Genomic DNA, 15,295 nt, shown 5'->3' with positions numbered 1-15,295 from the left:
TTGAGTGGGCAGGAGAATTAAAGCTGAGACCAGTGAGCGGACAAACCACTGCGCACCCACTTCTGCTCTGTTGTAGCTCAAATTTGAAAGTCATTTCTGAGAGCTGATTAATAAAACAAAGATTTTAATGGCCATGTGGATGCTGTAACACAAAACATCAACCCTCAGATTTAATATAGATCTTCAAAAACGTGTGAATTAGGAGACATGGAAATAACTAATCTGATTTAGGCTTATTTAGGTGCTAAATTATTCTTACATGTGTGTAATTGGACAAACAAACACCCAGTTTTGCCAACCAAGTGGTTGTTTTTGGTATTGCGATTAAAAATCCCCACACTGATGAGGTATTTGTTTTCCCTCCCCTCACCGGGTGGTAGTTGGAGCACTTTGGAGGGACAACTCAACGATTTATGCCAAAAAGACGACTTTGAAATGCTAAAACTTTACATTAAAATAGTTTTTTCCTTCACAGTTTTGTAGAAATAGCGAAACCAAGATGTTGTCTTTGGAGTGCCTTTGTGGCGCCTCTTTTTAGTTAAATATTGTTGTTTTTCTAAATTTGCTACAACCGAGTTCAGCTCGATTAGACTCAAATCACTTAAATTGCCTCCAAATAAATGTCCAGCCAATAATTCTGATTATGATTCTGCCTTAAAAAAGATTGACAGCAATGTGGTTTCATTGTTAAACGCTGATTATTGCCGCCTTTAAATGTGTATTATCCGTTTTTAAAAATGTCCTGAGCTGCTTTGATCACCGCCACCTTCAGTTGAGGAGTCCGACCTGAGTCCCACTTTATGGCCAAAGCATCATTGTCGTGAGGCACCTGTGCGGTGGTTACGTACGGCGCTGCACCCGTGCACGCAGGAACAGCTGTGAATTGGATTGTGCATGCAGCACAGATGTCAACAGGCTGCCAATCTGCTTGGCAAATGGTTTGTTTACCACCAGCTCGCCGCCGCCGCTGTTGCTGCTCAGTATTCATTATGTTCATTTTCTTCAACTTGCCATCACAGCTGGAAACACACCAAGACAGGTTCTTCCATTCAACGACTCACCCAAGACCCAGACGACATAGACTACATTTAATTTGCGGCATTAAAGCAGCGGCGGTGTCAGAATACACGTAATCAGAAGGAAGCCGTCCCCCTGAGGTGGTTCTAGGCTTCAATTGTGTTACCTTTGGATGAACTCGGGGAGGCCTGAATTCATTGGCTGAGCCTCGGCTATACCTGCGGTTACAATCAAGACATGTTGACAGGACAGGCAAGAGGGGGAGGAGGAGGAGGAGGGGGGTGACAGAGGTTTCCAGTCGCCTGTGAAAACTCGCCGCCTCTCTCGTACCATTTTACCATCAATTTATATGACAAAGGGCATCCTAAAACAGGCGAGCGAGTGGATAATTAAACGGAAAGCGAAGCAAAACCCTGAAATTGTGACAGGAAAGTGCTCGAGGAGCATCACAAACACCGGTGGAGCTGCGTGGATGTGGGGCGGATTGAAGATGGAAGACAAAGCGTCCAGACGTCAGGCACCATTACGGAAAACGGCACAAAGCAAATTGCGTCCTTATGCAGAGAACTTTGAAAATGTTTGAACATCCGGAGCCCAGTCGCCTCCGCTGGCAGCAGGCAGTCAGAAATAACTCGTCGCGGATAATTTTTGACTGCCTCGCTGGGGAAAACGGCTCAAATAAAAATGGGCCGGGACACATTGTTTGCCACTACAGCTGACACATTAGAGGTGCCGGAGGTATCAGTTTGGATGACAAGTTCTGAGTTCAGCGCCGACACAAAGGCTGTTTTCCCTCTTCAAAGGGGGTTGATGCTGCGGGCTTGAACGTTAAAGGCAGCAAACGACATAAAACAGCGGATGAGATATTGCACAACGCGTGACGTTTTGTGTTCCTGGATCCCGCGCGCTGACAGTTCGCCGCCAGTTTGAAACCCAAATAGGTTTCATTTGGGCTTTCAAAAACACTTTCCATAAACATTTTCTTTTTTTTTTACCAAAACACACACTTTTGTGGGAAAATGGATGGTATTCCTCAGAGTTTGGGCAGAAAAAACGAACAATTCAGGACGTGTCTGAGCGGCGCTGCATCTATGCACAAAGCTAGCGTTTGTTTGGGCGCTCCGTGGCAGGAGGGGGATGCCGTTATAGAGTCACGGAAATCTTCCCTCTTTTAGGAAACTTATTCTGAAATACTGAATGCATCACGGCAGAGGAGCAGACCAGAAGCAGCTGGTGCGGTCAGCGCTGAGGCGCATGGCACGCACGGGGCGCAGAAGATCCAGAAATCCAGACCAGTGTGTAAATTTGATGCTCGGTGATTGTCGTGCAAAACAAAAACAACCACTGGCTGCCTGCTTCCAATTTTTGGGTGGGGTCCCTCCCTTTCGCTGCTGTTGGAGCAGGAGGGGGAGGTTGGTGTAGATGGGGGTGGGTGGGTGGGGGGGGGCTGCCGAGCTTAAACCCGGGCAGAGCAGGGGTTGTTTTTCTGGAATGACAGTAAACGGAGTGTGATGATTTTTGTGCGCTAGCTGCTCTTCACACACCAGCAGCTGGAGGATAACAAAGCGGGACAGTGTGGCAGCAGCATCATCTGCAGACTGACCCTCACGACCCACATCTGCTCATGTCCAAACACCGTGTCCTGGGAAACGTCTGACTCACGCAAGGATCAACCAGGCTCTCCCTTTTGCCTGGTCGTGCGACCTCCTCCCTCGTTGCTAAATAAAGCTTGATTTCACCTTTTTCTTCCTCAGCAGAGTGACTGACAGCGCTGGCATGTCACCAAACCGCAGTGGGGGGTCACCGGCCACCGGCCATGGCTGTTGTTTACTTCACTGTCGCTGCACATCCATCAGATGGGGTTATCAACCCGGGAGCCCCCGGGCATAAGCTGAAAACGACTCTGGACTGCTCTGTTTGATGAGCCACCAGACCAGGATGCTAAGCTAGCCAAGCATCTGTAATCGTTTAATTATCATGAGCACAGCTATAAAACCCCTCATAATACCGAACATTGCAATGCAACATACGTGCGGCTGTGTGGATCTGTTGTCTTTAACAACAGTCCTCTTCCTCACACCAACCCCCCCAGTAATTGGGTGGATACAATCTTTCTATCTTGCTGCAGCTCCCAATCAGCTGAGCTGAGTGCTGAAAGCAGTCACATGTCTTATCTGGGTTCCTATGTTTTCTTTTTTTTCTTTTCTTACCCTCCACGTGTCAAGATACAGGAAGCGGGACCATAACAAAGCCTGCGATTGGTCCGCAGCGTGTCACCAGCTTATGCTGGAGAAGGGCTAATCTCTTAAAGGGCCAGCGCTTATTATCGTTTTTATGGGCATCCAAACAACTCTGCGTTTGTAATTTTGTTGATTCGAATTTCTCGTATGACGCCAAATTTAACAACATTTCCGAATTCTGCATCAAACTGATCGCAATTATTCCCCCAAAACGCGCAAGGAGATCATGCACATATCATGCACGTTGAAAACAGAAAGCAGCCGACTTAGTGTGTGTGTGTTTGTTTGTTTTTTACTTAATCAGACGGTGTAAAAATGCAAGATTTTTCTCCCCCACCGCCATCTGCAGAAATGGCTCTTAAACATTTCATACATTTCAACCCAAGCCTGCGCTGCTGACTGTTCCTTTGACGCCGAACCAGAGGGGGTGGGTCCCAGACCGTTGTGACCGTGGTTAGGAAAAAAAAACACGTCCACCCTCCCTCATAAGCGCTCACAAGTCAGCAAACATCCACGACGGTTGTAATGCAAAGAGGGATACGAGCCGCACCAGCGCAGCCAGAGGGACAGAAGCAAGGAAACGGCAAGTTGTCAAGATACCACCGGTCACGACGGAAAACGCGTTCGCTGGCGGTGAGTGAAGCCGTGTTTTGGGAAGTAAAAGCGGAGGCGTCTTCAGGCGCGTTCCGCGGGAGTTTGTCAACAAATGTGCCGGGCATGCCCGGGCAGGGACGCGCTGTAGCGGACCGGAGCGCACGGCGGCGCACGGAGGACTGGGGCCAGGCGTTGATGTTTGTCAAAATGGGGATTTTCTCCCGTTCTCCCCGGCAGGTGAAGTGGGAAAATAGCCACTTGCGAGTTGTCGAGTCCCGGTTTGGTAGTAAGACGCTGCCGGGTTTGGGTTTTAATGTTGTTGGAGATGATCGTGGCGCGCTGGCACTGTTTTCATAATAAAACAGGCAGCGTGTTTTGTGTTATTTTTGGTTTCGGGCTTTATTATCAAGCTTCGAAGGGTTGAGAAGGTGTGAAGGGAGGTTGCGGTAGCCACATTAATAGTGTCTTAAATGTGGTTAAAACGTTGATTCCAGTCGAAGTTGAGTTTTTTTTTGTTGTTTTTTTTTAAAAGTCGAATTTTAAAGTCTCTTTATTTTATATATCTTTGGCGTCGTCTGTTTCTTCGTCACATGGGCATATTTGCCCCTTGTTTTTTTAATTTGGTATCCGCGGCGATGAGCGCACCGCTGCCCGGGGCATCGCGCTCTTCATGCGGGTAAAGATGCCCAACATCGCCGCTGATCCTCCGAGAGCCCCGCGCCCAACCCTGCGACTGTTTTCTACGTGGTTGCAAGTGCGCGACTGTTGTTTTCAGGCACTTCGTCTCCCTCCTTTGCGCGGGGGTTTTAAGTGTCTGGAGGACAGCGAGGCGCTGCGCTCACCTTGCGTGCGTAACCTCCCCATCCCGCAGCGGGCGCGGTGCACAGATTGTGCAGCAGAGGGAGCCACACTCTCCTGCAGCTCCGAGTCTCTGACCTGGGCTGTGGTGGCTGCCAGGCCTCTCCGGTGCCCCAGGCAGTGTGAATGAGTGTGTTTTGTCTCCCTCTTTGTCTCCCTGTCTGTGTTTTCTAACGTGTCTGACACCGTGGTTATCTCCACAGACCTCTGATGTCTGTCACTAGACACTCAAGACGGGGCTTTGGCTGTCTCTGAAACCCAAGTCCACTTGAGTCAAAGTGGGGTAGTTAATTTTCATCCATTCCAATGTTGCGTGCATCGGCGTGCACGCTCTAATTTCCCTCCCAGCAATGGAGGCTTTTGATTTAGCCTTGTTTACATTGAAAGACGGTCCAACTCTAAGACATAATCATTGCACCAATAAAACACCCTGATGAATCATGCAATGTTTTTCCACATGTAGCCTGTTCCTCGACTCCACATGATATGACATCATGTAAAGAGATCCGTGACTGGGGCCGCTCCACTCGTTAAACACAATACCAGTATATCCAGTTTCGCCTCGTGCATTTGCCAGTCAGCCCGACTTGTTTGTCTCCACCAACCCAAGAAATGGTTAAGATGGGCAACAAAAAAAGGACAAAACAGTAGTTCAGATGGTGGCAGGGGGCCAAGGAGGAAGCAGGCGTGAGTGTTTGTGTTCAGCAGGCACCGTTGAGGATGGAGCGAAACTCGTTATCTCCCTCATGAAAAGGCGGCTGCACGCAGCACATGACAGTCTAGCCAGAAGTTTGGTTTCACTGAGGTTTCACTGACACACCGGCTGTTCTGAGCGTGTGCGCGCACGCGTGTGTGTGTATTAATAGCATAGGCAAGCAGCTATCTAGTGATTCTGCTGCTGCTGGAGAGGCTGAACAATGAGCACAAGTCTTACTGTTGAAGAGGGGGAACTAATCTCCTGACTGCACTCTGCAGCACACTGTTGCAGATTAAGGTAGTTGTCGGGGATAGGAGGCCTTTTCTTGGCGCCCGCGCATAATTTGGCATGTTTTCAGGACAAGCTTGGCTAGATTTCCCCCAGCAAGGTGGCAAATTTGGTGAAGAATTTTTTAACCATCTACTGGATGCCTGTACAAAAGGGGGCTCCAATTGACTTATCTGCTCATTAAATTACCATAAAAGATAATAACCTTAGATAGAGAAGGCCTCTCGAAGCTTAATGACCTGTCTTTCTATCCCGATAGAGCCCGGTGGGGGCATATCTGGCTCTATCTGGGGCATCTTAACCTGTTTGTTTTCACGATGACGTCACAAGCCAATGCACAGTATCGTTCGATTCCCTCTTAAACAGACGGAAGAAGATGGTTTTCTGTCCGCAGGAGGCAAAGTTTCCACTCAGAGCCAGATGCTGGTTGACAGTTTTTATTTAATCATAAAAAAAATCACACCCAAATGATCTCTGAACCATGTGATCACTCGGATATGAGTCATCCCAGGCAGTGCGTGTCATATTTACACTGCCAAAACGCACTACACTTGTCCTGTGTTTGTCAGCTCAGCCTGTTTGAAAGTGCTGTCCTCCCCCCCCCCTCCAGGGACTTTGCCGCTGAAGCGTCGGATGGATGATGAGGAGGAGGACATGTCACGGCCTATCTCGCAGCTTTGGGGAACTCCCTTTCGGGACATCAAATACGAAGACCGGGCCACACAGATGGCTGGACAGGCCCTCGCCGTCGGGCCGACATCACAGAGCCACAACAGCATCAGCACCAGCAGGCCGTCCTGCGCCCTGCACTGGCAGCCTCGCGTACCCTTTCAAGGTGAGGAGGAATGGAACCTTTCATCGTTCGGTTAGGTTTAATCGCACCATAACACAATTAGTCGCTCTTTTATCTGCTGAAATGCTAATTGGGAACCATCCTCAAAGACAGGAGTGATTAAAACTGTCAGTCTGATTTGAGCGTCAGATCGGATCAGCGACTTGTGTTTTCATTCTTCTTGCTCTTTTATACAAACTTCTGTTCTTTTTTTCCTTCTAGTTAACCAACTTTTCTTCTAACGGGGCTTCCCTGTTTGAGTCCCTTTAATCTGCCTGCTGAGAGCTCAGCCAGTTCTCATTTTGTATCAAGATTCCTCTATAAAAAACCCTCAATCGGCACCACAATCCTCGTACCCGAGTCCCCTCAGATTAAATTGAAATGTTGATATCCAGGTTCTAATCAGATTAGTGTGACATCACTCAAGTTGCATTCAGTAGCAGTCAAAGAATGTTGTTGATATACGGACCCGTTAACGGTGTGTGAGGCCCGCATTGTTCTGGCTTTAAAGTCATTAATCCAGAAAACGTCACTGTGAGGCAGCACGCTGAAGCGTTCTGCACACACCGCGCCATAAAACTGTTGTTTTCCCAGCGTGTAGCATGACAACAGGAGCACACGCAGAAAGCAGAGTAAACTCAAGTGGCACAGAAAGATTGCGGTTCACTGTTGGCTCAATAAGCTCTAGGAGTCTTGCAAGTCACTGCCCCATCCCCCCCCCCCCCCCACACACACACACTCCCGACTTGTAGCTGGAGTGGTAGTTCTTCGTCTACCTGAACATCCCCGTATGTGTTTCAGAAAGCGGCACAGCAGCACATGTGCTGTAGACGCAGCTGAGCTTAACGCTGTCGAGGGGTTTTCTTTAATGAGCGAGTATCAGTTAGCATCCCGCTCTGGCGGCGGCGTCGTGTTTTGGGGAGATAAGGGATGAGGGTTTTAATAAACGTGATGTTGTCTTCCTTGCAGGGAACGCCGGATTACGGCCGCATTTCCCCGCTCAGTTTGAGCACATGGAGGACCGGGGAGAGATTGATCAGGAGGAAGGGGAGGAGGAGGCGGAGGAGGAGGGGGGCAGAGGGCAAGAGGATGACAGGTTGGCGGAGGGGCCGGCAGAGCAGGCAGGGATGAGCGTGGAGGTGCAAATTGGTCGTAAGCTTCGGGAGATCGGAGACAAGTTTCAGCAGGACCACGTGGAAATGGTAGGTTTCACTCCCACACATCGAACAGACTCCTCAAGAAAAACACAACAGCTTTCTCAAAACAAATGTACTTCTACTCCCTCCATGAAGACAGTCAGCTGGACTGGAAATAAACCAACGTCATGTTTGGATAGAATAGTCCCAACCCCTAAAACAGTCAGATAAATGTTTTCTCACAGGTTAGCACTTGTTTTCCACTAGCAGCAGGAACTGTTGATCTAGTTTAAATATTGGAAAAGTAGAGGTCGGGGGGGGGGGGGGGGGGGTCAAATGTATTCTCCATTTACTGACTGTGAGTGAGTTTAAAGCCCTTTGAAAAGGGCGTCTGTCGGGGTGTAGGGCCACAGGTTGTACCAGCTAAGCTAGGTCACACTAGCAGCCATGGCTCCTTTCTCTGGAAGTGGAAAAATGTCTCACTGAAACCGTACACACGCCTCGAAGCGTGGAGCAGTCTGGGACTGAGACACCTCCAGTGATGATGGGGCAAACGTGGTGGCTCACACACACACACACACACATACACACACACACACACACACACACACACACACACACACACACAAAGCCCCTGAGGGAACAGTCGCACACATGCCTCTCTCCGGCAAACAAACAGAAACAGCGCAGCCATTTTTCATGTCACGCACACAGATTGTGTGTGTGTGTGTGCCTGTGTGTAAGAGAGGCAGTGTGTCTCTTTTTGCTGCAGTTACTGGTCGGACCGAGAGTTCACTTTAGTTAATAAGTTACAAATACACAGGAGTGGTTTTACACACGAGCGGGTTGTTGTGGGTAGAAAAGTGGAGAAATTCGAAAAGGAAGAAAGTGACACAAGTTCTGACAAAGAGTGGAGGAGCGAGTGAGATGACAGTCAGGAACAGGAGTGAGACGCGCGGCTGTGTCTGGGTAGACTTGGCCGCCTGTTTATACACCCGTCTAAAAATAGAGCCTGACTCACGGCTACCCACAATACCGCTGTTGTCCCGCTGACTGCCTCAGCGCGTCTGTGCGTTCGTGTTTTGGACCACGTGTGCAACTCTGACAAGCAAATTAGAGCAAACACTTTTTTTTTTTTTTGGGCTGCTTTTTTTAAAAATTCTTCTTCTTTCTGCTTCCCACACTGGAGTCGAGTTTGATTCCAAGCGCCGTTGCGCTGTGAGGGAAACTGCTGATCTCTCTCCGCCAGTCCGCGTTCTCCTCGTTGTCTCTGTGGCAACTGCCAGAACTTACCACCTTCTTCAAGGAGAAGTTCGGCTGCACGTGTGTGTGTGTGTGTCTTTTCAATTCAAGCTTGTCACCCTGTGGTTCCTTCCATCCCATTAGATATACACTAAATAAATAAAACTCCTTTTTTGGGAACCTTTATTGAAAGCTTAATCTCCTCTGAAGGTTCTGGCTGTCACAGTTTGATGTACTTCTCATGTTAACGTCGCATATTTTTTGGTTGGAATAAGTGAACTATCAACTTCGAGCGCTAAAGGCTTAATGTGGATCAAAGAAGTGTTTTAAAACTTGGTTGCACCGAATCAAAATACGATTTAATTGCAACTATAATGATATTTCTGATTAAAAGTTTCTGGCGCCAGCTCATATCTGGGGGCTCCGGAGGAGCCGTCCCTGCATTTTAAATGTGTTGGAAGGATGAGAGTTAAATAAGCTCAGCAGTGTGGAATTAAGGCAATTAAAGGCAATTAGAGTTACACTTAACGGCGTCTGTTCTGTTCAATCGGAATGTGCGTTCAAATAGGCTTCAAATAGCCCGTAGCAGACTGATTACCAGGCTGGTAGGGAGACGGGGAGAGAGGGAGCGATCGGGGCGAGGGACGGTAAGAAGAATGCTTACGCAACGGCCTGCAACAGCGGCGCCGAGGGCAGAAACCGTGCAGGATCGGGGGGGGGCTTCTTTACCCGTCTGTAGTCCACGCGAGCTCCACGGGACAGAGGCGAGCGGAGGCAGCTCGGCGGGAGGGGCGGTCTGCGGTCCCTCAGCCGCGTTTGTGGTAATGATTCGGAGGCCGTGATGAAACTGGGCTGAAAACGTTCCTCTTTGAGGTTCCCGAGAACAGCGTCTGTAACCTGGGGGAGGAGCCAGACAGAAGAGCGAGGGCGTCAAAACGCCTCCTAACCTCTTCTCTTCTGCTCGTTTTCATTTTTTAATCAACTTTTCCCCGTTCACACTCTCTATGGCAGTAACCCCAGAACAGGTCACATCCCCGTACAACAAGATCCAGCCGGAACACCGCATTGTGTTCCGGACACGGAAACAGCCCGTCTCCCTGGTCGTGGCCTCGGCTCTGAGCTTCACCACAGCTCGCCATCGAACCTGATAATCAGGGAGGGCTTCGGAACGCCGACACGGGCCGTGACTGACGCGGATCTCTCTGTCTGTTGTCTTCCTGCAGGTCCTCAGGCACCACAGACAGAACCTGCCGGCCTGGATGCGCCTCACCGTGGCCCTCTTTGACTTCCTCTTTCCGAGAGAGGCCCTGTTCCCTCAGCCGAGGGGAGAGCAGAGGTGAAGGGACTCCCCGCCGCTCCCTGCCCCCCCACAACCCCAGGCCCACCCCCAGGGGAGCGGACTTTAAGAGATGGCACTGTATGATGGAACACGGGTTTGGACTTTTTGTTTATTTTGGAATGAATAAGAAGACAGGATGAAGAACACAGTGGTCACCGCTGGACGGAGACCCGCGAATCGTTTTGTTCCGTTTGAGTTTTTTTTTTTTTCCTTTCCTTTTCAAGAAGGAGCCATTGCGTTTGAAAGAGATATTTTCAAAAATATTTGTAAGATCGCCTATTTTGTACAGTAAAATCGCTTTTTATTTGCTCTTTCAAGCCTTGAAGGACCTCCATCAGTCCAGGGAATGCCTTATTCTCTCCCGCCACACTTTGACGTTTGCAAGTGGAAAAGCAAACAACAAAATCGCAGAGATAAAGAGATTAATATTTAACCATTAGGCCGCTTTTCTGCCGACAAACGGTGGACGCGAACATTTCCGCGCTGGAGTTACTGAGTCAGAACCTCGAGGACTTGAGGCGAAGGTCTAATTTTAGGTGAAAACCACAGTTATACTTATTTTCTAATGTCCCACACTGGCGAGGTTGAAAAGGGCCGTCCGTCAGGGACGCTGCCGTCACCCCGTGACACTCATGATCGGGCCCCGTCTCCAGTTACACCCCACTGTGTGAATCGTACATACTTGAATGGTGATTGCACTTTCAGCTGCCCATCATACGTATGTAGGGGTGAGGGCTTACTGTTTTCTAAAACCTGCAGTACTTTTAAAGCCAAACAAGCACAAAAAAAAAGTCTTTTTGTGAGATTTTTTTGTGAGATCAGGGAATCTGGAGAACAATCACAGCGCTGAAAGCCTTCGGGCAGACATCCCGGCCGCTCCGCGGCGCCTCGGAAGCGTCTGGACTCTGGCCGGATCGACAATCGCCACTTTCGCCCTCTTGCTGCGTTGCGGGTCGGACGCCGACAGCGCCAGCAGATTTCGGGGCTGAGCAATACTCCAGCCGGTGGAAGGACGGGAAGGAGCGAGGCGCTTGGGGGAGCCGTCGCGTCTGCGGTCAAATCGCCATGGGACCGCGTCCCAGAACACGGCCGTGTTCACCGTTTGGGTCACAGAGATGCATTTTTATTTGATTTCACTCCCGTTCAGATGTAAATTTAAATCAGCACTGATTCAATCCGCTTTTCCTCCAGACTGCCGGTGGTACCTTGTTGTAAAAACAGCTTCTGTACAGTTAAAAGATGTTTTTACTAATCACACTGACACGTTTTGCTACAGCACCAACTGCTACGTTAGCATTTTTTCTTCTTTTTTTTTTGCGACGACGCAGCCACTGTTTGTTAACGTTGAGGTTCACGGACAAACGTGTCTTTACGGACTCTAAACGAGATGTTAAATTCACTTCATACGATGTATTTTTTCAGTCTGTTGTGGATTCCTGATACGAGACTTTGAAGACACTGATGGGTTTTATTCTCCTCCCTTTTTTTTTGGCGTTCTCTTCGGGGAATAGATAATGAGCATGCTAACTGCCTGTTGCCCCCGAGCTCGGAGGCTAGCCTTTGAAGGATGCAGTAGGTGGCGGTGCCCAATTTCCCATTTCCCTCGCGTTTTCCCCCAGATATCGACGCAGCTGTGTGTTACAGTTAGGAGTCCCCCCCCCCACCCCCCCGTAATGAAGAAGCTTAAACAAGTTTGTTTCCTGCAAACACTGAACGCTGAGCCAGACAGATGTGACACTCTTCAGTCCAAAGCTTTGCCCCCCCCCATCCACCCATGCCCACCCCCATTCCCTGTTACCGCTACGAACATGTATGTTTGTTTTCTTTTGAGTAATTTATTCTAATTTATTGTGTATATTTGCTCGGAGCTACTGTATAGATGCTGTCTCAGTGTGTGCAGTTCTTCTCTTCTCAGTGTCGGCTTGCATCCAGTCGTGTTTGTCGCCTTTACGTGCACGGAGGTTGGACTGAAGCCGCGTGCCTCGTGCATTTTCGCACGAATCGGTGTGAGCCTGCAGACGAACTCCAGACAATCATGCTAGCATAATGTGCCTTGTGAGCGAGAGACGTCGCCGCGCCATCACCGGCGCGTGGCGCAGCGACCCAAAGCCATCGCTCACGCTCCCGCTGCCGATCTCTCCACAGACAAAACACACACACACACACACACGGTCCCGTTCAGCCCCTCACGTCAGTCCACGAGGCACAGGCCCAACCTTTGCACGAGCGTCAAACGCCACCGCGCGAGCCCCTCTCAGAAACCACTGTCTGCATACGCTGTGCACTGTAAAAAAATCCGTCTACCTGTACGCTGTGCTGTGCGCCTCTCGCTCTCTCTTTCTACTCCTGTGCTGAACTTCCCCTCCTGATGTTTTTTTAAGATCTGTAATATGCTGGATCGGCCCGGCTCGTCCAGGCCTTCGTGCTTAATTACCTGAAATCTAGCAGGGCTGCGAGTTTACGCTTGAAAGAGGAATGAGCCGCCATGGTGCCCAGTATTATTTCTGTGTGAGGTGTTGACATCTACTGTTGAAACCAACCTCCCCCCCCCACCCACCCACCCTTTTTTTTTTTTTAAAGTTAGTTCGACCTTCAGTGTCTTTATTATCAAATTTATACAATCTGTTGATGAATATTAACATCTTTCCTGTCAAGTGCTGTGAATTGGTGTTTTTTTAAACTATTTGACATGAATTTGACAGATATGGTTGCTATCTTTATACATTTTTTTAGCAAAAACAATTTCCATATCTTTTTGTAAGAAGCCACAGCAGTTACGAGAAGAAATCTTTTTTTTTTTAAAAATAATTTGTATTTCTTTGCTTTTCTATGATACTCGTACTCAACGCTGTCGCGTATTTGAATTTTGGATCTTGCCAAGTCTGCTGTGTCACTCTCAGTTCAAGGGCTTCTCTCAATATGTGTAAATTGAGTAAAAATGCATGTCCGACATTCCTGAGGAAAAAAAAAATCTGTATCTTAAAGGTTTGAATGTAATTTAATGGAGTGAAAACTACAATATCTCTTTTGATACACCATCTGAACAGTGAAACTGATTTCGGACCCCCCGCGGGGGGAGTCTGCGTCGTCTTCGCGTTGCTTTCTTTACGTTCAGAGTGGTCTCAAGGATTCACGCGCGGTTGGAAGTGAGACCCAGGCCAGATGTAGCATTTCTTCTTGTTTGTTTTGTGTTTCGTTAAAACCTTGGCTGTGTCATCGTTGGGACTGCTCTGCGTGCGCTGACGGCGTGGGACACGCGAGCGATGGAGAGAACAGAGAACTGGGGACGTTTGTTCTTTTTCTAGTGCAATATGCTGTATATAAGAGCTTGGCTCTCCAAATCTTACCATTTCTCTTAATTTCTGTTGTTGTTAAATGGGTACATTGCTGGTTTTTTTCCATTAAATCTTTATGAACAACTAAAACGTCTTGTGATTTTTTGTTTCTGCTTTTTAAAGATCAAAACATCCCACATCATTTCAGTGTTCTAATTACCTCCTTATTTGTAGCTACAACTTGACCAGAACGCAGCTCGAGCTCCATATATTTATTTTTTAAATTTAATTGATGTTTCTGCTCTATTTACTAATGATGCAATTAATCCACCCATGTGGTGAAATCACTTCAGGCTGACAGAAACACGTTAAAAGTCTTACTCTGAGGCAGCTCTGTTGATGTCGATATTATCGATTTGCTAGATGTGAGAGAATTAAACAGACCCTCCGCTGCTAAAAATTCACTTCTCGTTTTAATTGTGCGTTGAGGGAGATACAGAAAGTTATTTCTTCATTTCAATCGAATCATCACGATGAGAGCAAAGTAAAGAGTTCTTACTCTGAGTTCTGACAGTAACCAGGGTGCAACTGGAGCTGCAGCAGAGAACCAGGAAAAGCAGAAAAGTTCTGTTTGTGTAAGCTACATGCTCATTTTGGTGTAAAACAGGCAAGAAGTAAAGCAAATGTGACAAATTTGCTAAGGCTTTTCTTTGTTTTAATCAGAAACCTGGCGAATTATAATTTCATCTTGGGGACATTTCCATTTCCAAGTGATAAAAGACAGGAAAAGTCAAAATTTGGATCTAAATGGTCAAAAGAAAACATTGGAACAGCTTAAGCTGCCCTAAGCTCGAGGATTTGATTTGACATTTGCAGAGGGAACCAGAAGAGGTGAGAGTTCAGCAACAGAAAGGCCCCCACCTGTGTTTGTCACCGTGCTGACCCGTGTCAGGTTTTCACATTTCAGATCAAAGTGAGACATCACTGTGGACCTCTGAGCTCTGATGCGGCTCGACTTCCTGCTGCAAACGTCCACCCCCAAAACTTCTGAGCGTTCTTTGAAACAGAAGAAAAACCAGCGTGAGCGCATTCAGGTATATTAGATAATGGAGTTACTGATAGAAGGCTTCTGAACCGGGGGGGCAGGACCCACAGAACAGCTCTGAGCGTTGGCACAAATCACATGGAGCTGTTTTGATAAGTCACATGTGTCACCTTGCAAACTTCCAAAGACTCTCACGAACAAAGGGCCCATTTAACAAACCCTGGAGGCAAAATTGGAGCTCAGCACGTCATTTTTTTTTAAGCGCCCTCTCCCCTGTGGGCTAAAGGTGCAGCCTCCCATAAACTGGGATTCAGTCTTCTTTACTGGGTTTCTCTTCCTCAGGTGGCTGTTTAGTTAGCAGCACCGCGGAAGGCGTTCTCTGCGGTCCTTGCATGAATCTTAAACACGCTGCAGGGCAAACATTCAAAACGCTACATTATGATTGTTTTGAGGGCACAGGCGTCAGCAGGGCACACCTCGCTCTGCCTGACATGGCGTGAGAGGTGCACAGTCACGCGAAAAAGGCTAAAACCTGTTGCCAAACAACAGCAACACAAATGCAACGGTGGCTGGAATATTACAAGCACTTCAATAATAGATTCAGGGCACATTTGGATGTTTCCCAGTCACTTTTTTATTTGGCCGTAGCGAAGCCTGAACATCACCCCACAATTCTGTGCTAACGTGTCCAGTTTTGACCACAAAACAGAAAACCTCTGTGTTCCTTTAAGC

General features: G+C 48.1%; 1 protein-coding gene across 1 annotated transcript; it reads left to right on the top strand.

Moving 5' to 3' along the window:
* The first annotated feature begins 3,714 nt into the window (after window positions 1-3,714).
* bmf2 (BCL2 modifying factor 2) lies at window positions 3,715-13,668 on the top strand. Its single transcript, XM_057016082.1, has 4 exons — window positions 3,715-3,890; window positions 6,305-6,529; window positions 7,496-7,728; window positions 10,128-13,668. Exons 2-4 carry the CDS (start codon window positions 6,328-6,330, stop codon window positions 10,242-10,244), a joined length of 552 nt encoding a protein of 183 aa, XP_056872062.1. The 5' UTR covers window positions 3,715-3,890; window positions 6,305-6,327; the 3' UTR covers window positions 10,245-13,668.
* The last annotated feature ends 1,627 nt before the right edge of the window (window positions 13,669-15,295 follow it).

This window comes from Takifugu flavidus, chromosome 19 (assembly GCF_003711565.1).
Source record: "Takifugu flavidus isolate HTHZ2018 chromosome 19, ASM371156v2, whole genome shotgun sequence".
Taxonomy (NCBI): domain Eukaryota; kingdom Metazoa; phylum Chordata; class Actinopteri; order Tetraodontiformes; family Tetraodontidae; genus Takifugu; species Takifugu flavidus.
This window is presented reverse-complemented; position numbering and strand designations above follow the sequence as displayed.